Source organism: Maniola jurtina, chromosome 5 (genome assembly GCF_905333055.1).
Source record: "Maniola jurtina chromosome 5, ilManJurt1.1, whole genome shotgun sequence".
In the NCBI taxonomy this organism is placed as follows: Eukaryota; Metazoa; Arthropoda; class Insecta; order Lepidoptera; family Nymphalidae; genus Maniola; species Maniola jurtina.
The window spans coordinates 11415461-11440414 of NC_060033.1; the positions used below are offsets into that span (position 1 = coordinate 11415461).

At 35.3% G+C, this 24954-nt stretch overlaps 1 protein-coding gene across 5 annotated transcripts in view; it reads right to left on the minus strand.

The window, feature by feature from the left end:
* The window catches only part of LOC123865152 (A disintegrin and metalloproteinase with thrombospondin motifs 1), a 146213-nt gene that overhangs the window by 100707 nt on the left and 20552 nt on the right, over positions 1-24954 (minus strand). For 3 of the 5 annotated variants that reach the window (XM_045906012.1, XM_045906008.1, XM_045906009.1), the window contains exons 1-2: positions 4060-4080; positions 3088-3158 (exon numbers count right to left, since the gene is read on the minus strand). The exons of 1 other annotated variant lie outside the window; for it this stretch is intronic. In XM_045906012.1, coding sequence (XP_045761968.1) covers positions 3088-3158; positions 4060-4065 — 77 coding nt within the window. In that variant the 5' untranslated portion in view covers positions 4066-4080. Of the gene's footprint in view, positions 1-3087; positions 3159-4059; positions 4081-24954 lie in introns of those variants that run through there. One more of the 5 variants, XM_045906011.1, reaches the window with a different exon arrangement.

The window sequence follows — 24954 nt, forward strand, 5'->3', positions numbered from 1 at the left end:
GTCTATTTATTGAAACAACAACGATGACGATGTAGATGTCCAAAAAAAATTAACACCTATTTTTTTACACCTAAATTAGTCAGCAGGTATAACCTACGCTGTGATCCATGAGCTTGTACTAAGTCTACAGTCAAATTTATCCTATACAATACCATTTAAATGGTGGTTTGTTACGTAAGTAAGTAAACAGCTCAAAGTTTCATTCAGAATATTTTGACTTTGAATACGAAATAACTTATATGCATGCCATTAGTCTTTACAACTGCTGTATTCTTCATAAATACCTATGTGTGTAACAACTTAAGGCCTGGCTACACACAACGAGTAACGGAAACGAGCAAAGTGGCTGCTAGAAGTTCAGTTTTTTGATACCCATATGTTACTGACCGAGGACTGGCAGGTTGCTTATCCAGCGCGCGGGGTGATTTGCTAACTCAGTATTCATCACTTAAAAATAACCACCGACCATATTTGACATTGATTGGTTCTACATTGCTGCTTCACTGAATGATACTAAAATAGTTTTTCGTAGAAACCGTCAATGAATTAAAAAAAAATCTAAATAGCTCGGTGGCTATCATTCAGTGTCTCAATTTGGCCACAAATCCGTATTTAATATAGTATCGTTTATTACATATCATACACGCGCCCTCAGTATGATGTCCTGTCGTGCAGCCTGCACGCACATATTTGCAGCTACGCGGTATGTATGACCAAGGCTTGGTACTTACTATCAGGTGTGTAACCATATGTGGCAAACAAAAGATTGGCCATAGTTATTAGTAACTGTCAAGCAAATAATAGGTAACCGTCTGCGTCTATTCGCTATAATATCAATCATCAATGAAGAAAGTTACAAACTACGTTGTTGTTATATAAAAGCGAAAAAATAAATATTATTAAAAAAGTATAATAACTTTATTTAATTGCATCCGAAACTAATTCAGTGACAGATCGAAATTAAATCTAAGATTAATCGAAATACCTAATCTATGCAATTGTGTTCTTAAACCGAGTTCCAAAATCGTATTTTAATTAGTTCTTTCAATCGAATGGACTATAACGAATGGAGCTTTTTAAGCGACAAAATAATTGTTTGATGATAAGAATTTTTTTGGGGAGTTAATCGCCGATTTTATTGGATATTAGCCCATGTAAAATATGCAGTTTTTTAACAATATCTAAAACGATTTATTGAATATATATTACATTAGTATATAGGTATTTTAACATGTAGGTATAATTATTAAGATCGAAAGTACAAAATACGATAATATTATGCCCCTGAACCCCTGAGCAGAGTTGTGCAAAATGGCAAAATGGTTCCTTTTATGTTCTTAAAAATAAATAAATCTCAGCTATTTCGAACCTGATAAAATAATATATAGGAATATTCTTAATATGTTAAACAATGTAATCACGCATGTATTAGGTATGTAGTTAGCGGATTAACTTAAAAAGGAACACAGACATCTAGTGGTGGGTGCTGAGTCGGTCTGCGTTGGTGCTCATACAAAAGACTTAAACGAGCTCGCGCGAGATAAGTAATGTTGTCATATTTTTTGCTGTTATAAGATTACTACTTACTATTTGTAGATTTAGGTTTTTTGAAATTCCGTGGGAACTCTTTGATTTTGGGTTTTAAAAACCTAAATCGACGTGGGTATCATATAGTAAGTAATATAAATTATTCACTAGATCACACTAACATTATAAGTTTGTGTGTGTGTGTGTATGTGTGTAAGTTTGTTACTCATTCAAGCAAAAATTACTGGATGGATTTGCCTTAAATTTAGAATGGAGATAGATTATACCCTGGATGAACATATAAGCTACTCTTATCCCAGAAAATCATAGAGTTCCAACGGGATTTTTAAAAACCTATATCCACGCGAATGAAGTCGCGGGCATCAGCTAGTAAAAAATATATTGAATAATCGTTAAGTAAAGTAATATTATACCTTTTGTTCTAGTTATTACCTACTTTAACAAAATGGCTCAACAATCTAGAGTTCTAGAACATCAGTGCATAGTGTGAATCTCATGTAGTTGCAATTAAAGTAGTGTCCGTTTACAAAAGGTCATGTTTACTTTACATTTACTTTAAAGGTGCACGCATTATCGAAACGGATGCGTGCGATCCGCATTCTTTGAGAATCTTCTGACCTGGGAATCTCCATTGTCGGTACTAAATTTATTATTATTTATTTAACGACAACCGACCACATTTAAATTTATTATTCTTGCGTATTACACACTAGTTAAATCAGTAGCCATGAATTTGTAAAGCCTAAAGCCGGTGACGTAGTCCGCGTGGATTTTTACTCGTATTTTAAAGAGTTTGTGAGAACTCTTTGATTTTCTGGGATAAGAGGTAATCTAAAAAATGAAATCACATCACACTTCACACTTCACACTAATATTATAAAGGCGAAAGTTTGTATGTGTGTGTGTGTGTGTGTGTGTGTGTATGTTTGTTACTCCTTCACGCAAAAACTACTGAACGGATTTGGCTAAAATTTGGAATGGAGATAGATAATATCCTGGATTAGCACATAGGCTACTTTTTATCCCGGAAAACCAAAGAGTTCCCACGGGATTTCGAAAAACCTAAATCCACGCGGATGAAGCCGCGGGCGTCAGCTAGTAGAGTTCTATATCTGTCTCCATAATGGACAAGCATTTGTTAAGATCTGAGATATTTTTTATTTGGGTTACAATCCGTGAACTTAAAGTTATATAAGTAAATAATTGCATAAATGCGATTGAAACCTGCTTGAAACGACCACAGCATATTGTGTAAAAGAGAAGCCGAAAGTACAAAAAAGAACTAAGTACTTACTAAAAACTAGTGAATACATTAAAAAAAAGTAGAAAGACCCGCAATATTTTTTTCCGGTTAATCCGCGGAAACTTAGCTAAAAGTAAGACACACACATTGCTTATAATATTATTATGGTTTATACAGCCTAGGAATAAAAACCTTCAGAGCGATCACTCTATTTCCTATGATAAAGCATAAGTAGAAGATAGAGTAATCGCTCTGAACCTTTAGTAAACTGTAACTAAAATTGAAAATATACCTACTTGGTGTAGCTTAATAATATTGAACAGTAGTTATGATTTACTGTGACATTCGTCCTCGTAGTCCAACTTACCTGTAATAAAAAAATTCTATTAATAATTTGGAGCACAGCAAGTTATTTCTGAAATACTCTCACGATACGTTAATTTTATTTAAAAGTAAAATATATTAAACACAAAAAAAAATTTAAGGCAACTTTTGTGAAATACACATGTAAAAAATGGCAAGCGGTTAAAACTAGCTAAAACTAAAACAAGCGGATAACCTAGTGGTTAAAACAGTCTCCTATTCGGAAGGTCGTTCGTTCGATCACGCACCTTCTGACTTTCTCGGAGTTACGTGTGTTGTAAGCAATTACTTAAATATCATTTGCTTTGATGAAGGGAAACATCACGAGGAATCCTGCATGCTTGAAGTTCTCCATAATGTTCTACAAGGTGTGTGAAGTCTGCCAATCAGCCTTGACCAGTCTGGTAAACTATGGCCAATACCTTTCTGAGAGGAGACCCGTGCTCTGTAGTGAGCCAGCGCTGAAATGATCATGATGATGATGATGCCATGTAAATATCTTGGACTTTTATTTCAGTCTAGTACATAACGTTTGATGTCATTTTATAATTATGTTAACAGCGTTTTTTCATTTTCTATTCACCAGAAGGTAAGTGCTTATTTGCGATGTGATGTCTTCACTAGAAATTAGTCATTTAATATACCCAAAGGCCATGCAAACATATAATAGGTACATGAACGAGTCGCAGGCGATATTTGTTTATATTAACTAGAACAAACAATACGTTTATGGAACAGAGTTGTCACGTCTCAGTTAACTCCTCTAATTTGTTTGAACATGGTTTAAACAAATTATTGAGTTTGTGTAACTTTGTGATATTTCTCCACTGCCTTCCTTTGTGAATACAAAGAACTGTATGTAACTTATACCTGTGATTTTCAACAGCGGAAATAATATTGCATACTTCCATAGGTTTCTTGAAAAATAAATGGATAAAAATCGAAAAAACATTACTTTAAGTATATACTTCACTTGGCTTCACTTTTCTAACCTTGCTTTTCAATTTTTAATGTCAATAAGCGATAACTTCACTACAGGTTTCATGTTTTTGTCAAGAGCGCTGACCTAACTAATACAAGTACTCTGGACTTGCGATTGCCGACCTGTTTTTTGAAGCAAATTGATTATCGCCCTTTTGGCGCTGATAGCAGCAGTGAGTGCCATGTTAGTTAGTCGGAAGTAAATGTCAGTGATGAGGCCTCTTTTAACATAGTGTCAACAGGAAGGCCATTTGGCACAAAGTTTCAATTTTAGTTTAAAAATATTACAATGAAACTTAAAGCTAGCTTTATCTTATTAAATTGTAAAAATCATGCCCACGTGGAATGTGCCAAGAATATAATGGGTGCATTTCTGCGCTGGAGAGCCAGGCTGATGCTTCGTGCAAAAACTGAGCCAGCCACCACCAGATGAGTCTCGCGATGAGAATCGCGGTGAAATGTCTCATAAAATGTTATAGTCTTAATGGAATAATTATTTTAATTGATACTTTTTTAAGCAAAAAATATCTATCGTTTTGTATAACAAACCTTTTCCAGCGTACTAGTATCTTGTAAGTATAATATATCTATTTCAATGGTCAAGATGACATGAAAACAACTATGAAAAGAGTTCAAACTTATTGTTACAAGTTTTTGTTACAGAAATACGTATTAATTGCAGACTGCATGCGATTGAAATTATCTCAATTTTAATTTAGGTGCCTACTATAGGTGTTTGCAATTTTACATTAAGGTTTTGCCGAATTCTTAACCGTAAAAAAATCAAAGAATTATATTTTTAATGTTTTGTCCGCTATAGATGTACCAAAATTTCATGACTCCCATTTTACACGGCTGAAAGATCATTAAATTAGAACGAGTTACTTTGACAACAACACAATACCTACGTTGAATTGTAATTATTCATTCGAAATAGGCATTCGGTATATATTTCAAATGTTTGGTTGAATTGTCGTAAAAAAACAAAACGCAGATCTTCACAATAAAATACGAGCTAATTTTTTTTGTAAGTGTCCGAAGTTCGCGTTGTTACAATTGGTCGCGAGAAAAAAACTAATTTACAATGCCATTTCGTTTCACATTAAAACTTAAGCAATCGTAGTTTTCATTAGGATTTTGCGCAGGTATTGGTTAACAGTTTTATTTTAGTTCCTAAAAACCTAAGTAGTTACCGTGTAATGGTGAAAACAAGCCGTGAACTTAACCAATTAATTATATGTATTATTGCAATATTTCTGAAGATTATGTCATTGTGTTATACAAGAAGCTATACCTAAGCTTAATTTGCTATAATCCGCTAATAGAGACAAATTACAGATTTGTCTGACACACCACGGAAGCAATACGCACCACCAACACCACGCAACACCGCACAAATCCTCCAAACACACACTCAACGATTCATTCCGACACCGGAGCATCCTCAGATGATGTAGACCTTAAATCCCGAGGATGCGCCGCGCCGGTGTCAGAGAAGGATAATGCTTAGACTTCGTCTGTGTTGGTGTTAGCTGGCGGGCGTGCTCTGCCTTTTTGGAGAGTTTTTTTTTTGTTAAAATTGACTGGAAGGCGCTCTGAGGGAGTGCCGTGCGTGTGTCGGCGAGCGCCGGCACAGACGGGGTCCATACTTGTACAGTTTAACTAACTTGTTACAAATAACTACAAACTTGACATTGGCTAATCTTTGTAAAAGCCAGACGAGAGAGAAAAAAAAAGAAGGATGATGCTTGAATAAGTAGGTATTTTATTATATTTTTACTTTTGACTAAGGAACACCAAAATTAAAAATCAATTGTGCGTTTTTTCTTTGATTAATAAGGCATTGCAAGCTGTATCAAACAAATTGACTAACTTGTAGATGGTTTATAAATTAAATTTTTCAATTATTTATTGCATAAATCAATTCATTTTTTCATTATGAAGGTACAAAAGTTCAACGTTCTACCTTCAAATCAATTACAGAGGTTGTTTATCTCAACGAAGTAAGCTTTCCAAGTGAAGTAAATTGAAGGCGGCATAAAGGGTTCAATTATTTTTGCAATTTGCAAAAAAAAATTGATAGGTAATATTAATAAAACTCAAACCTTTAATTTTCTACCTTTCTCAGCAAGACTCTTAAATTGATGTACCTACATCAATTTAAAAGACTTACTCGAAAGAAGTTCATATTTATAAGCCAAAAACTAAAGATTCGAAATAACTCGAAATAATTGCAATATCGTCGTGTGCATTTAGAAAATGCATAAACTATTATCAAAAAAACTAGGTTAAGACTAAAGGATTACAAATCGCACATATTATCATGAATACTTTATTTAATTTTCAATTATTTCTATGCTCTATGAATGAGAATGGATTTTAGTACGCTATGTACCTAAATTATAAGCGAAACATGTCCTGGTTATAATGTCATTGATCCATGATATCAATCATACCTTTTATACTTCGTTAAATTAAGGATTTTGTATGGAATCAAAAAAGTATACTTAGTCTCATTACAATTTATAACGCGTTCGTAAATATCTTTTTTAATGTATCCCTGACTCTAAGGTCTGTATATTGTGAATTTTAACCTAACTACCTACTCAATGTAACAGGAATTTTCATCCATTGTTCAAACAATGTCTAAAAAGACAATGGAATTCAATTTGAGACGGATCAAAGCTTCACGGTCAATCTGTCAGGGTGAGAATACGACCTTGGAGTTTTAATGGCTATATTTTATCCGGCTAAATTCTAACCTACACGTTGTCGGTCTGCAAGTAGTTACCAGCTCGTTCGCAAGGTTCACAATAGCGAAATAGAGCCTTGAGGCAAGTTGTAATCAACAGACTGAAAGTTTAGCTATAATCTATCAAAATAAACAAATCTGCCTATATATGGTACAACCAGTGACCCGCCTCGGCTTCACACGCGTAGCTTATTACAATTTTCGTAGGGGTCTCTAATTTTTTTCGAATAAAATATAGCCTATGTTACTCAGGAATAATGTATCTTTCTATTGGTGAAAGAATTTTCAAAATTGGTTCAGTAGTTCCAGAGATAACCCCCTACAAACAAACTTTCAAACTTTACCTTTTTATAATATTAGTATGAGCATCCTCAGGGCTCCAAAACTAATGTTGTCTCTGAAAATGCTCTGTGTCGGAGCGTTACATAGGTAGGCTGAGTGTGTTCAAGAAGTGTTAATAGTGTGAACTGCTTGATTTTCTTGGTTCTTTAATAGGGGGAGCGCAGGTTAGTGCGTATCTAATTCTGCACGCGGGTTAAGATAACACGCACAATTATTTCTTAGAAGCTAGTTCATCATGATCAATCAATCACCGGCTCACTACAGAGTACGAATCTCCTCTCAGGGTGAGTAAGGGTTTTAGCTATAGTCCACCACGCTGACTAAGGGCGGGTTGGCAGACTTCACACACCTTTGAGAACATAATGGAGAACTATCAGGCATGCAGGTTTCCTCATGATGTTTTCCTTCACCGTTAAAGCAAGTGATATTTAATTAACTACTTGAAACACACATAACTCCTAAAAGTTAGAGGTGAGTGCCCGGGATCGAACTCCCGACATCCGATTGTGTGGCGGTCGTACTAACCACTAGGCTATTTTAGCTCAGAGGCTAATTAAATAAGTTCAAAGTATCAAAAGGTTATAGATCCATTTCGCCATTATGCCCAAGGTCTCCTGCGCTGCCGCAGACCGTGTATCGTCTTGCCCAAGCAGCAGGTAATTACAGGGCAAACAATACGTTTTGTAACCAGTCGCACGATCTTGAGACTTGCGCCGCTAAAATGATGTTAATTGTTTATTATTTAATAATAATGGTAATTATTTGCGTAAATAATATTTATATTAGATGATTAGATTTATATTTATACTAGCTGATGCCCGCAGCTTCTCCCGCGTGGATTGGTCAGATCCCCTGCAGCATCAGGATTGAGGAGTTGGAATCCAAATTTTGTATGAAACAATGTCGCGATGTTCCTCTATCGATTAAAAAAGAAATGACGCAAATCAGTTCAGAAATTTCGGAGATTTCGGTGTACATAGGTAGAAAAACACAACTCCCTTCTTGAAAGTCGGTTAAAAAAGTAGCCTATGTTACACCCTGGTCAATCCTCTACTTGTATGTGAAAATCCCGTTAAAATCGGTTCAGCCGTTCCGAAGATTAGCCTTTTCAAACAGACAGACAGACAGACAGACAGACAGACAGACAGACAGACAGACAGACAGATAGACACACAGACAGACAGACAAAAATTTTAAAAATGTGTGATTCAGTTATGGTATCGTTCAAATAACCATATGACCTTAATATGTGGTAGTTATTTCGAAATTACAGACAGACACTCCAATTTTATTTATTAGTATAGATTTGATCAGCCCGTTCAATCAGACAGACAGACAAAAATTTTAAAAACGTGTGATTCATTTGTGGTACAGTTCAAATAACCATATGAGTTTAATATGAAGTAGTTATTTCGAAATTACAGACAGACACTTCAATTTTATTTATTAGTATAGATTTGTACACAGATATACATAATTTGGACATAATTTGGAAGTCAGTGAGTCAAAACTTTAAACTTCAATTTGCAATAAAACAATTTTGTCTAAGATACTATGCCGTAGTAAATATAAAATATTTTCAAAAAAATTCAAAAAACTTCACACACATTAGGAATTGACCCCGCATTTTCATTAAAAGAAATATTTATCGGGTTTTCGTAGAACCTACTATAATCAATTAGAGTGTACCTATAAATAACGTAAGAAATAAAATTATTTATCTACTAGCCACATGCGAAAATGATCAACAGATCAACTGCTGATCGGATCAATTTTTGTATGGATATATGTAGTTAAAGACCTGAAGAGAGACAATTAATTAGGCTACCCTAAATCCTTGCACGTGGAATCACGAGCATTCAATAACCCATATATTTTGTAAAATAATCATTTTTCTCCTAAGATAATTGCAGCATTTTAATCATGATTTACCTACCGCAGCTAAATAGAATATTATAATTAGTCAGGTTAAAAAACAGCAGCATTTTATTTCTCTTACGACGTATCACAAACAGTAATTAACATCAAACAAAGGCTGTGTATAACCAGCCGTGAAATATTCATTTTGAGATAGACCCGGTATTAATTGAATGGCTCTCTGTCAAAACAATAGGAATATAATCAGCGGAACTAACGTATTTTGGTATATCTCTACTATACTGACCATACAATCCATCCATATTTATTAATATACTAGCTGTGCCCACGACTTCGTTCGCGTGGAATAGTGACTTTTCGCGCTTTATATAGCCACGGACGCTCAGGCGCGAGGCGCCGTGATTCTTTAAATTGACATAACTTTTTTATTTATGAACCGATTGACATGAAATAAACACTAAATCCTAAGTGAAGCTTACTACAATATATTAGTGAAAACCGTATCTAAATCGAATAAGCCGTTTCTGAGATTAGCGTGCACAAACACACAGACAAACAGACAAACAGACAAACAGACAAAAAAAAAATTAATTACAATTTCGGGTTCGGCATCGATATAATAACAACCCCTGCTACTTTTTTTTTATATATTTCCATTGTACAGACACCACTTTTCTACAATTTTATTATATGTATAGAAATGCGAAAGTATGTCTGTCTGTCTGCTACCTTTTCACGGCCCAACAGTTTAACCGATTCTGACGTAATTTGGTACAGAGTTAGCTTATATCCCGGGGACAGACATCGGCTACTTTTTATCCCGGAAAATCAAAGAGTTCCCACGGGATTCCTAAAAACCCATCCTTTTAACTGATTTGTATGTTTGTTACCGAGGTAGCTTGCGTCCATGTAATTGACATAGGCAACTTTTTAACTCGGAAAATCACGGGATCTTTAAAAACCTAAATCCACGTGCGAGTATAGAGCCGGCTAAAGGGTTTGCGGCGCACGAACGTGAACGGATCGTCAACGTCACGAACAAGGCTGTGAAGATTTGCGAGTGTGGAGGGTCACATTTCACGCGTGGATCGCGGCATACATTCACGGCCTGAAAACCGGCGCGACTTCACGTGCGAGTGTAGAGCCGGCTTTATAAAAGCGAAAGCCTATTGGGTTGTCCTTCAATCATGTCGCCACGGAGCAATGGGTAGACGTGACTGTTTACACAGTTATCTTATAGTTTCAGGATCTGGAGAGTTATTTACATAGGTTACTTACATTTTATCTTGGAAGCATGATTATCATGGCTAATATTCTTTAAAAAAAATCTTATATAGGTGCAAACAACACTAAATAAAGAGTAAAAAATAGTGGATATTAAAATATATACCAAATGAAAATATCACAATTTTGTATAATATCATGTATAATGCCTAAAAGAGGAACGAAGTAAAAAAATAATCACACATTTTATAATATATTATAAATCAAAATTAATACCTACTCTTAAAAGTTAACAATGCGCTCCAAATCATCATTATTAATTCGTTAAAATTCAAGTATGTTTCAAAAGTGAAAATCATGACACTTTTATGCACATTACTTTTGAATTAAGAGCCATGTTAAAAGTGCATAAAGTGTACAACACCTGCATCATGTGTGGAATCAACGTTTTTCTTACTAAAAGCGTTTAACTCTTTGGCCTATTGTGCCAGTAGAAAGTAGTTGCAAAGGTTTTGTAGTAACGAATAGAGTTTCGTGCACTTTGCTCTTGTATTAGTATCAATCCATTACCAGCTGTCTACTAAGTATAGTATATCTCTTCTAAAAATGAGAAGGGTTGGGCCATATTCTATCACGCTGGCCAAGTGCAGTTTGGCAGACTTCGCACACCTTTGAGAATATTATAGAGAACTCTCAGGTGTGCAGGTTTCCTTACAATGTTTTCCTTTACCATTAAACAAGTGATATTAAGTTAAACAAGGAATTTAATTAATTAAACAAGAGTTTGTTAGCTTTGGACCTAAAAAACTATAACTTTAATCATGGGGGTTTAAAAACTAAATTGTGGAACCCGCCTTCTTTGTCATTGCTGGTCAAAATCGTTACTTTAACCGCCTATCATGCAACTGAACCTAAACGAGGCTTTGACATTATAATTCCAGCCATTTATTTCTCCTTTCTTACAATGTCGGAATGCAATCAAATATTTTATTGCCGCATAAAAATATACATTAGGTATCTTTGAAATGTTTTCAGAGTGATTGTTATCTGACCTCTACAATCCATTTAGACTGAATCAGTAGGTATGACATTTTGTTCCGTTGCCCAACATCCTAGAGTTCTAGAGCATAGATTACTCAGTATCTGATTTTAGGGACGATTGTAGAAAGTAAGTCTGTTATGAAAGAGTGATACAAACAGTAGTGGATGGCAAAATCGCCTAGATTTCAACTTAGTGCTTACAACAAACGAAACGTTTCGAAATTCGTAATGTTTTCACGACAACTGGCGTAGCAGAGCGTTTTTGCATCACAAAACGTAAAACCTATTTCATTTTTACACCTAGGACCTACAACAACAGTAAAATATACCAAGCGACAAAATTTTACTCTGATATTTCAGCATTTATTAAGACTACGGAGTCGGGTTTTAGTTTTCAACTATATGGTCATACGATCATTGTGTGTCAATAAACAGAAGTGCGTTTTAGTATGAGTAGTTCACTCTGGTATGAGGCACAGTTTGTTGGGACATTTAATATCGACGATCCAATACTTTAACCGCACATTGTGAAAGAGGTCCTAAGTTCGACGTAAAGACAACAGCTAACACATGCATGCCGCGTAGTTTGAGGTAGAAACCACTATTTTAGAAACAGTTACCCATTGTTACGAACAATATTATATTCACAATGTCCCTCTATGTTGCTTACTGAGGCATTGTTTTAGAATACTAACATGCAATAACTACCTATAAATCCAACTAAGTGAGAAGGTTGTATAGTACTGTTTTCCATTGTAGTTTTTATTGGTTGGTTGATATTTATAAATTAACAGTCTAAAACATAGAAGACGCTTTCAGAAAACTTAATCGTTTACTAAATATAATCTATACTAATATTATAAAGAGGAAACCTTTGTATTTTTGTATTTTTGTATGTTTGTATTGAATAGGCTCAAAAACTACTGGACCGATTTCAAAATTTCTTTTACCATTACTTAGAGGGATTCTTCCGAATCCGTATAGGCTATATTTTATCCCGGAAAATAGATAGGATTTTTCGTGGTAGTGAAAATTGTGGAGTAAGGCGTCGAAAAAACTGCCATACGTTAACGATTCTCGCGAACGCTGCCTAAATGGTTAGAGATGTATGGTTGACTTCTATAGAAAAGTTGTAGAACTCAATAATGCCTACAAAAAAGTCCGCGATAGTATAAACCAAACATTTATATTTTAGCCATTATAACCACTTTTCCATAGAATAAAAGTATTTAAAATTATTAGCCTATGTTTATTGATCATATTATCGTCAAATACTAATCCTTATCCAAATAAACTATTTATCGAGATAGGCTACTTTTTATCCCGGAAAATCAAAGAGTTCCCACGGGATTTCGAAAAGCCTAAATCCACGCAGGCGAAGCCGCGAGCATCGGCTAGTATTATATGTAAAGATCGGATCGCATTTACTTTTTTATCGGCGTATGCCCGCCTAGTTTCAGACTCGAGGTTCTACATTCATAAACATTATTTTTATCCAACTTTTTCCTCAAGGAAAAAAGAGGAGAGGAATACCAAAGAAAAGGTGGATGGATTGCGTGAAAGAGGATGTGTGTAAAAGAGATGGAAAATGCGTGGACGTATGACAGAAGTGCGTGGAAGAAAAAGATAGGCATGTCGTGCCGACCCCACATAGCGTGGGATAAAGGACAAGAAGGAACTTGATTGTCAAAAACTTGTCATAAACAAGTGTAAATTAAAAATTTATAACACCCCGGACAAGTGAAGGTTACAGTAACTAGAAAAGAGCTGATAACTTTCAAACGGCTGAACCGATTTTCTTGGATTATAGCTAAGAACACCACCTTTCAAACAAAAAAAACTAAATTAAAATCGATTCATTAGTTTAGGAGCTACGATGCCACAGACAGATACACACGTCAAACTTGTAACACCCCTCTTTTTGGGTCAGGGGTTAAAAAATAGATAGACAATTTTGCATTGGAGCCTCCAATTCTCTCTTAGAATCTTCATCATCTAATATTTCGCAGCACATCTTCGCAATTTTTTATCATATTTTAAGTGAGACATAATTTGTGTTTACAACACCAAGACGGCGATTACTATTCGATTATATCTGTCCCTCACCCAGATGCTCATGTGTGGGTTACGACAATAGGAAACTATGACAGAGGAAATTACCGTCTTGCACAAACTGACGCCATAAGCGAAGCCTACTTCACCATTAGACAGCTGTTGGTAGAAAAGTTGATAGGACAATATCTAATCCCGTTGTAAAGCGTTGTACACAATCTCTAAACTAAACTTTTCTCATCTCTTTCTTTCTTTTTAACCCCCGACCCAAAAAGAGGGGTGTTATAAGTTTGACGTGTGTATCTGTGTATCTGTGTGTCTGTGTATCTGTGTATCTGTCTGTGGCACCGTAGCGCCTAAACTAATGAACCGATTTTAATTTAGTTTTTTTTGTTTGAAAGGTGGCTTGATCGAGAGTGTTCTTAGCTATAATTCAAGAAAATTGGTTCAGCCGTTTGAAAGTTATCAGCTCTTTTCTAGTTATTGTAACTTTCACTTGTCGGGGGTGTTATAAATTTTTAATTTACACTTGTTAATAGAGCATCGGTCTCCTCTCACAGTGAAAGGAGTATAGGCCATAGCAGAATGAACTATATTGAGGGAACTCACGGATTCTGAATCGAGGATACCTATGTCGAATGTTAGGTATGGTGACGTGAAATCATAGAAAAATAGGGCTACCTGCGTCAAATGTATTAACACAAGTGTAAATTAAAAATTTATAACACCCCGACAAGTGAATGTTACAGTAACTAGAAAAGAGCTGATAACTTTCAAACGGCTGAATCGATTTTCTTGGATTATAATAGCTAAGAACGCTCTCGATCAAGCCGCTTTTCAAACAAAAAAAACTAAATTAAAATCGGTTCATTAGTTTAGGAGCTACGATGCCACAGACAGATACACACGTTAAACTTATAACACCCCTCTTTTTGGGTCGGGGGTTAATAATATTTTGATGCCTGCCACTGACGTTAAAGCCTCGGCGTTTAGTTAGAAGTTAGAAGTAGTCGTGCACTGTTAGAGCATAGTCTGACGCAGTGAAATTGGCAGACTTCACACACATTTGAGAACATTATGGATAACTATTAGACATGCAAGTTTAATCACGATGATTTTCAAACACAGAACAGAGAACCAAACTACGTTTGTTTGGAGCGCGCTACGAATTAACTCTTAGCAAAATTACACGTAAGAGGAACTAAATATGTTACTTGCCTACTTGTAAATGCTATCTGCATCATAAATTATGTTAAAGCACATGATTTAATGCTCTGACACTATTAACACTCAGTCATGCCGGGAAGTTTGCTCAATCGGCGACCATTGATCGTAAATCATAACAATATTAAACTTGCATAAATACGAGTAGGTATGAACATAATAATATTATGCAAGAAAAACCTAGTTTACGTGATTGTATAATTTTTATTTTGTCCCCTAAACTAATAAAGTAATAAACATCATGATCAACCCATTTCCGCCCCACTACTGAGTACGGGTCTCCTCTCAGAATGAGAAGGGTTTAGGCCATAGTCTGCCACGGTGGCCCAATGCGGATTGGCAGACTTCACACACCTTTGAGTACATGGAGAACTCTCAGGCATGCAGGTTTCCTCACGATGTTTTCCTTCACCGTTAAAGTAAGTGATATTTAACTGCTTAAAACGCACATAACTGAAAAGTTAGTGGTGCGTGCCCGGGATCGAACCCCCGACCTCCGATTAGGAGGTGGACGTTCTAACCACTAGGCTATCACAGCTTAGTAATAAACAATTTATTAAAAATTTATACATTTTTACTATCCGATTCTCAAGACTTCGTCCGGATCGATTTAGATTTTTTGAAAATCCTGTTGGAATTTCCCAAGTCTCTAAGTCATAGATATTATAAAAACTTGCAAAATTTCAAGTTTACAGATCCTCCAGTTTATACTGCATTGTCTGTCAGTCATTGACTGTACAGGTACTTTATAACCCCGGACCCAAAAAGAGGGGTGTTATAAGTTTGACATGTGTGTCTGTGTATCTGGGTACTACGGTGTTTTTGTAAGTAAAACTAGATGATACCCGCGATTGCGTCCGCGTGGATATAGGTTCCTTCTAAACCCGCGGGAAATCTTTGATGTTCCGAGTTTATGTGCGAAAGAGTTACAAATAAGTAGACACACACTCATATGCAAACATTCGCTTTTATAATATTAGTGTGATATCTAGTAAATACGTATCTTTACATAATATAACAAGTGTAAATTAAAAATTTACAAAACCCCCGACCGTGAGGTTACAGTAACTAGAAAAGAGCTGATAACTTTCAAACGGCTGAACCGATTTTCTTGGATTATAGCTAAGAACACTCTCGATTAAGCCACCTTTCAAACAAAAAAAAAACTAAATTAAAATCGGTTCATTAGTTTAGGAGCTACAATGCCACGGACAGATACACAGATACACACGTCAAACTTATAACAGCCCTCTTTTTGGGTCGGGGGTTAAAAAGAAACAATACTATCTCCGTAAACAACGATTAAGCTAGTGAGTAACACCAGCGCCATGTAGAGTCGAGAAAACTTACACTTTTCACCATAGAATGTCTTCCTGTACATGTGTTACTAGTTTTTCTAATTGCTTGACTCTAACCGCTTTTATAATCACATTGCCTAGCCATGTAGAGATACAAGATTACATTTCATTTAGTAATAACCGCAAATCACAAAATGGACCATAGAACCTTTCAGCTTGAGATCAGGTAGAACCTAATATACCTACTCTATTCACGAAGAGAAGTTAATATAGAGTTCTCCCTTACGTAATCCCTTACAAATGACAAGGACAAAAAAGTTAGTGAGTTTTAGCCATTTTGAGTGACCATCCAATCACAAACGAGCCTACTCTACCACGGAAAAAGTTAGTACTTAAAACATAGGCTCGTTTGAAATTTCAGACCAAACATGATCGAACCTAATTTAGAAAACATTTTCCAAAAACTGTCTTCACTGAAAATCGAACCCGGACTCTTTTGATATCAAGGGACAGCGCTGCGTTGCGCCATTGAGGTCATCATTGTTAAAAACAATGACAATCTGACTGAATGCCGCATCGTAATTCGTATTGATCGAAAGTGAAGGTGCTTGCACACATGCGCAACTAGTTCGCCGCATGTGCTGCGTGTGTGTGTGTGCAGGAAGCGAAGTGTATCAGATGCCCACAGATATTTGGTTAATGGAAGTGGCACTAAAATAATTCTTACTTTAATTCTTCTCAAAGGTTATAAATATTCTAGAAGACGCCCGTGACTCGCCCGCGTTCATTTAGTTTTTCAAAATCCCAAGAAAACTCGATTTTTCATACGTAGCCTATGTCAGCAATAATATAAATAGTTTTTAATTTCAACTACAAATCTTTTTACCCTACTACGGCAGAGCCAAAAGGTAGGGTTATGATTTTAGCAGTATATTATGTAATGTATGTATGTAGGTTTGTATTAATGTGTGTTCCACCGTAGGTAGCGCCTACCCTACTGAGCCGATTTTGATGAACGAGGTGTCAATCGATTTATTCTTATGGTCCGAGTGATATAAGCTACATTTATACGAAAAAATCGACCTGAGGGATGTTACGTACAAAAAAGTGGGGGTCTCCAAAAATTTTTTTTTTACTATTTTATCGAGTGGTCCCACTCGATACATCAAATTAAAGTGGAAAAATAATTTATATCAGCTCAAACATTAATATAAAAGTTCAATGTTAAAATACACCCAACCAGCTACAAAAAAACAATTTTACTATACCTATATCTATCGCTATCTATCGGCAGTTCGCGGGTAGTAGTCGGGTTTTAGTGATGTTTAACTTTATCTTGTATTTGTGAATGATGCTGTTATTCCAGCAAATATTATATCATTGTGAAAAATATAAAATAGATAAATCACGGCACTTCGATTACGGAGAAAACCTCTCGGTATGATTGTATCTCAGCTTATCTGCTTCTTATCAATGTAACTGCTGTCAACGAAGCCAATAACGTAATATACTATTACACAATGTATTACTGTCATTAACATTCTGATAATGATCGCTAACTTTAAATTGTTAAATTGCGAACAGTTTAAAGTTAGCGATCATTATCGGAATATTTTGTTTTGAATTAGGTAAAACTTTTGGGTTTTGTCATAGGATTTGAATTAAATGTTAATGATCGAGTACAGATAAACAAATCTTATTAAGTTTTGAAACGTCGCTGGAAAACAGCGTTTATAATCACTAATCTTTTTTTTGGCCAAAATATGGTACATGCAACATAATATTATTATTTACATAGGTCTTTGAAACAATTGTTTATAGCCTCAATAGCTCAACCGGTAAAGGAGTGGACTGAAAACCGAAAGGTCGACGGTTCAAACCCCGCCCGTTGCACTATTGTCGTACCTACTCCTAGCACAAGCCTGACGCTAAGTTGGAGAGGAAAGGGGAATATTAGTCATTTAACATGGCTAATATTCTTTAAAAAAAAAATGTTGTCTAATAAGAATATATACATACTTAGACTTTTATTCTGTAGACCATCACTACACCACATTACACTCTGCAATATTGGGCATCTTGAAAACTTTAGACCTTTACGAAATAATGCTAAAAATCTTCACCTTTCGAATTTATTTTGACTTTAAGCATAGGTAGGTCGAAGGTCACATTGAAGTACTTCGAAGCTTTGAAGAAATGTATGACAAGTGTAAATTAAAAATTTATAACACCCCCGACAAGTGAAGGTTACAGTAATAACTAGAAAAGAGCTGATAACTTTCAAACGTCTGAACCGATTTTCTTGGATTATAGCTAAGAACACTCTCGATCAAGCCACCTTTCAAACAAAAAAACTAAATTAAAATCGGTTCACTCGTTTAGGCGCTACAATGCCACAGACAGATACACAGATACACACGTCAAACTTATAACACCCCTCTTTTTGGGTCGGGGGTTAAAAATAGAGGGCGTCGATTGCTACACGAATAAAAATTGCGGTCATTAGAACGTAGATCACGTATCTACTGTTTAATAGCACTAGATAGGTATGTTACCAACACGCATGTACCTATACACTTCCACATCCACACTTAGGCGCATTTGCATACGTAATACGTATCCCGTACCTATTAAATACGTCTACATATACGTCCTGTTTTCGAAAAACCAAATGGAGTTTCATTTTAGGTTATTCTTCTAATTCATTCACTCAATGGTCCTGGTTATGAGTTACCTTTTACTGCGTCTCTTGCGATGTGTCTAGCGACTTCTGTTGGCATTATTACGTGCACACTCGGAGAAAGACTTATTTGTTCGTAGGCGGATTAAGTACGCCCACATAGTTGGGGAACAACCATGTGAACGTATGCCATTTCTCGACCTTGTGGAACGAGGTGTTCAATAGTATTATTCTTCCTTGTACCTTATGTAATGAGGATTCGGAATAGGCTTTAACATTACTGATAAAATTAGTGATTTTATTATTGTTTGTCATATTGTTACATCAGCTGATTTATTGTGACATTTTACCTTTGTAAAAAGTGTAACTGCTGAGTTTTTGTCAGCTCTTCTCATTTTTCAGAACTGCTTTCGGAGCTAGTCATAAGTTTCGTTTTGTTATAAGCATTTACATTAGAAAAAAAAATCGTCTCATTTTATGTCAATGGCAGGATTCCACTTGGCTGTTAGCTTGTTTACCTACTTGAATGATTTTATCTGAAATACAGGCATCCTAGACTTCGGACACCTAAGGATGTCGACATCGTTCATTTACATCGCAGCCCTTAGACATCTGAATGCGGGTGAATGACCAAGTATAAATAACTCCACTAAAAGAGGAAACTCAATCGATCGAAATCATCAGTAAAAAATGAATAAGTATTAATTTAAAAAAAAAATGTGCTCACGAGAAAAATTTTGTAACAATCTTTACGTCGATATGCATGCACACAAAATGCCGAGCTCAATTTGCATTTATTATATTTATTTATGACCGAAAATTGCGGTCATTGGAACGCCAAGCTCGTAATAGTTATGTTACTCTCATGGAAATGTATAACTTCCATACTTATGTGCTTACACGCACAAGTTAACAGGGCTCTCTCCGTCACTCGCTTCATACAATCGTAGTTCCAATTTCATTTGAATATTAAGCAACCAAAGTCCATGAAATTTTGCAGACATATTCTAGAAACTAATATCTGTGTCTGTGGTGTTTTAGATTTTTCTAAAAATATGTAGTTTTAAAATTACAGGGACTCAAAGATTTGTATGTAAGTTTTTAAGACCGCGTAACTTTGAAACCGAATATTTTAACAGAAATCTGGAAAACCACAGACATAGATATTAGTTTCTAGAATATGTCTGCAAAACTTCATGGACTTTGGTTGCTTAATATTCAAATGAAATTGGAACTACGTTTGTATGAAGCGAGTGACGGAGAGACCCCTCTTAACAGTGCTAGCATTTTGCAACGCTATCACTACAAGTATCACGACGTAACATAAGGACAGTTAACACAGAGTCTGAGCTTTTAAAATTAATTATATTGTTATTGTTCAATTGATGAATCGAGAGAATGAGAACTTCCAGAATGAAAATGCACATTCAACTATAAACAAACCAGTAGTTATGTTATAATTACTATCGGGTATATTGTTATCAAGTTCTCAAAGTTAAGCAATTCATCAAAGTTAGAGCAATATTTGCACCACTAAGAAATGGAATGGCTTTGCGGTTTCCGTTTTTCATGGATCACTACTGATATTATAAATGCGAAAGTGTGTTGGTTTGTCCTTCAATCACGTCACAATAGAACAATGGATTGATATGATTTGGCATGGTATACTTACCTAATATCTACTCATGTGTATAATTGAAGATCTGGAAAGTGAAAGGCTACTTTTTATCACGGAAAATCAAAGAACGAAAAATTTTAGTCCAAGTCGCAGGCATCATCCAATTATTTTTTATATATAACTATTTCGCTAAACTTTTAGGTCAATATCTCACTAGGAAATCATGGTGGCGCCACCAGTTGCGCCAGCGTGGTGTCTTGAGGTACCAAATGAGAAACACCAGAGTATACACCAGGATCTTGAGTTTCAAAATGGATGTCGAAGAGTTAACATTTGCTTTTGTATGCATTTGCACGTACGTCCCTGGATGCGCTTGGTAGATAGGTAGCTAGTCGAGTAAGTAAAGATGCCTAATAGCTCTTTCTATACCTTAGAATAAAAACCCAGCTCTATACATATTAGCGGTTGTGCCACCAGCGAGTGATCCCGGCTGCCGGCACCAAACTGGTTGAGCAAATAAGTGAACACCAGGTGAGGTACGCTTCTTAGAGTTGTATACATACATTTTGTTGGTAGCGAGACTGGTTGCGCCATCACTGGTGTCCTAGTGAGATAGTGCTCTAATGTCAAGATAATAAATCCCATTACAATGGACACAACACAAATGAACATTACGTTATCAGTGATACATTCACCGTGATTATAATATCCCGGCCCGCAGACATGATTACAATCAATTAGTAGAAACTACTAAAGGATATCCTTATGCCAAGGTAAGGCAATAATTAACCTATTCCTTTGTACATGTAAAAACAGGTACAAGACATGTCCAACCGGCGATATTGTATTTATCGGGTCTTAAATCGAAATAGTATTGTATAGTTCCGGCTTCGTACAAAAAAGGATCCATGACATTATCAGTAAATGAGCTAAAATAGTTTGTTTATCAGAGGACCTCTAAACAAGTTTGTCAAATCGAATGACTTTATTTATGTTAGGTATGTGTGCTTATGCATAACTTAGTAGCGATATGTTTGATTAGGTCTATAATCTACTTATATGTATAATAATTATGGCAATGATTTATATATCAAATAAATACAGTATAGGTAATTAAAAAGTATTTTAAATATTTTTACTGTAGCATAGCTATCGTTGTGGACTTACAAAAAGGAATCGATTTTTTTCTTCCTTTAAGATTAGTCTTAAAAAAGCCAAAAGGTATAAAAACAAAAGTTCGGTCGCCAAAGACAAAAAAATTGGAACTTACTATGACTATGACTATGATATCGACGTGAATATTTACAGATCTATATCATTAGAGCGGTTCCACACTCATCCGATCCAAGTCCGTGAAAATACGGATACAAAAACTTAGACCGAACTCGGATATTGCTTAGTAATCCGATCTCCGATCTAAATCCTAGCTATTCTAGTATTCAGTAGACAGCTTTGACATATCTACGTCATACGTCCGATTTTAATCCAAGGCACGTTCGAGATATTCTTACGGATCAGAGAACTCGGATTACGCCATACAAATAGTTCTGTGACTACTTCGGAACGTATTTTCACTAGATTCGGATTGGATGTAGTGCGTAATCGCCCTAATATACCTTCATCAAACGTGTATAAACCACTTAAAAGTTTTACCTCTATATATTTTTAGTTTGTAAGGGTCTTAATATTTATCAAAATGATTACACGGTCACTTTGGGATTTATACTACTAATACAAAAATACTTACTGTTATCAATTTGTATGATCTTAATCCTGTCATAGGTTAAGCTGTTGAAATCCTAACCTTTTTGACTTTAACTAGCTAGTGAATGATGATATAACAAACAAACTATTACGGATGACCGATGATTTGTTGCTTGTATTACCTTTCAAATCGTTATTCTTAACGATTTTAGGGTTCCCTACTTCAAAACTAAAATATTTCTTCTGTGACGTATGTTCTTCTATGTACCTCTAACACAGACAAAGGATAGGTACACAGAAGAAAGAAATAAAAAAATAGGAACAGAAGTTCACAGCATTTAAGGCGGTCGGTCTTATCGCTTACAACCTGTAGTTTTAAAAACCTAAAATCCACACGGATCAAGTCGCAGATATCGGTTAGTTTTATTTTATAATAAAAGAGTTATGAAAAAGTATGTAAGTACCGCTAAAAACACAGGTCCACCTTTCTTAAAATTTACATAAACATCGGAATCGCAAATATAATCAAAAATCTTTATTTCAACAAAGTGTGAATCAAGAATTAGTTTACAGTTAACACATTACGTGTTTCAATACCAGGAATTTATCAAAAACAAGCGATCAACAAAAAACTATAACGTAACTACTGTAAGTGTTACGCTGTTGGATAACTGTACCGCATTACATGTTTCTTCACTTTAGCTTGATGCTTGATAGCAGAGTAAAGCTTGTACTTATTACTTTATTCGTACTGTCCATACTAAAATTATAAATGCGAAAGTTTATTTGTCTGCCATTTGCCCTTTGATGTTGAAGAATTTATTTGTGGACTAGCTGATGCCCGCAGCTTCGCCCGCGTGGATTGGTCAGATCCCCTGCAGCATCAGGATTGAGGAGTAGGAATCCAAATTTTTTGTGAAACAATGTCGCAAAGTTCCTCTATCGATTAAAAAAAAAATTACGCAAATCGGTTCAGAAATCTCAGAGATTTCGGTGTACATAGGTAGAAAAACACAACTCCCTTTTTGAAAGTCGGTTAAAAAAGTAGCCTATGTTACACCCTGGTCAATCCTCTACTTCTCTGTGAAAATCCCGTCAAAATCGGTTCAGCCGTTCCAAAGATTAGCCTTTTCAAACAGACAGACAGACAGACAGACAGACAGACAGACAAAAATTTTAAAAACGTGTGATTCAGTTAAGGTATCGTTCAAATAACCCTATGAGCTTAATATGAGGTAGTTATTTCGAAATTACAGACAGACACTCCAATTTTATTTATTAGTAAGTATAGATAAATTGAAATCGATATTTGCAACATGCACGGTAGAAACGTTCAGCTTAGCTACGGATGTGAGTGAATGTTTGACAAAAATCAAATTATAATGATCGAATTTAAGTTTTTGTCAAGACTTGTAGTTTTTTTGAAAATCTCCTACCTACTAAATAAATGATCTAGGTACATTGTTAACACTATGTATTCGATTTTGATACATAAGAAAATATATGTTTTGTATTTTTCATTATTCTTATGTTCGTCTAATGGACAAATAATAAGTAGGTTGTTGGAATGAGGGAATTTCCCAGAGTGTTTTATCATACCTACCTGTTCGTTTGCGACAAAAACTTAAGTATCGTATTATGAAATTATTGTCCTTAATAAATGCTGAGAAAATTAAAACTTATACAAATTCTAACCATGCAGTATTTTGGTTACAGTTTGTTTTAGTTACTTTAGGCCCTTTTTTCTTTGGTTACTGCATAAATATGCATAAATAATAACCATACCAACTTACCAACTTACCTATACTTCAGATTTAATTCAATTAAGCATGACCTACTCTGTTACCTAATGATGGCCTACTGCTTATATTTCTGCTTATATTTTGATCATTATAGACAAACAGACATAAATGAATTCATTCCAAGACTAGTTGACCTACCCCAGCTTCACTCAAGTGAAATTTTTGAAAATCGTGGGACATGTGAATAGGTAACTCTACTTTTCATTTCTAGATTTCTTTATTGAACTTTAACACTTATTCTACAGTATTCGACCTAGATTCTAGAGTAGACCCGGGTATACATATTTTATAGGTAACAAAAACCCAGCATTGCGGATGCTAAATGTCAAATAATAATAATATTTCTCCTAAACATACGTGACATGTTTTTATCGTTATTTAACAACATAAATGTCATGCTAATTATTTAAATAACGCCGTAAGTAATGGTAACAAGAATGTGCGCTGCATTTTTAAACTGAATCGCTAAACCAAGTGTTTTAGCAAAAAACTAGTTAATTCTAACATTGTAGAGTATCTTTGGAGACAAGATAGGTATCGAGGTGTTACGTCGTTCATTATTTCTTTTTACGAAGACTTCTATTCCACGGTTAGCCTTTTTTTTGAAAAATGTTACAGTGAAACGTGAAGTCTCATCAAATTAGTGTACCTACCTAGAAATCATGCTCGCGTGGAATGGTGCCAAGTATATACCTAGTAGATACTGGCTGCATTTCAGCCAGCCTATGAGCCAGCCTTTCTATCACTTGATGATTAATCGGGGCTGTCAATCGATATTTTTCAGGACTTTCGCCTAGGCGTGTGATTTAAAAAACTACCAAAAAAGCGTAGCCTTCCCTGCCAATGTGCCCGCGGCCTTACAGTTTTCTGCACTGATTCGCAAAGTCATCAAACGGAACGGCATAAATAAATGTAGGAAGACCCTTAAAATTGACAATTTATTACCAATAAAAATTAGTTTTCGTGGTTTTCTGTAGCAAAAAGTGGAAATCGGTCCATTATACCGGACGTGACCGGAAAAATAAACAAGATTATTATGATGGTGCTAACAATTTGTAGTACAATTCTGGTTGCATAAGTTACGTTTTTAGGAGAACTTTTTATACCGCCGCAGGGGTATTACCAAATAGTCAAAAATCATGATGATTTATTTTATTCATCAATAATAGTTTTGCGTTAAAAAGCAACGATTCTATAAATCTAC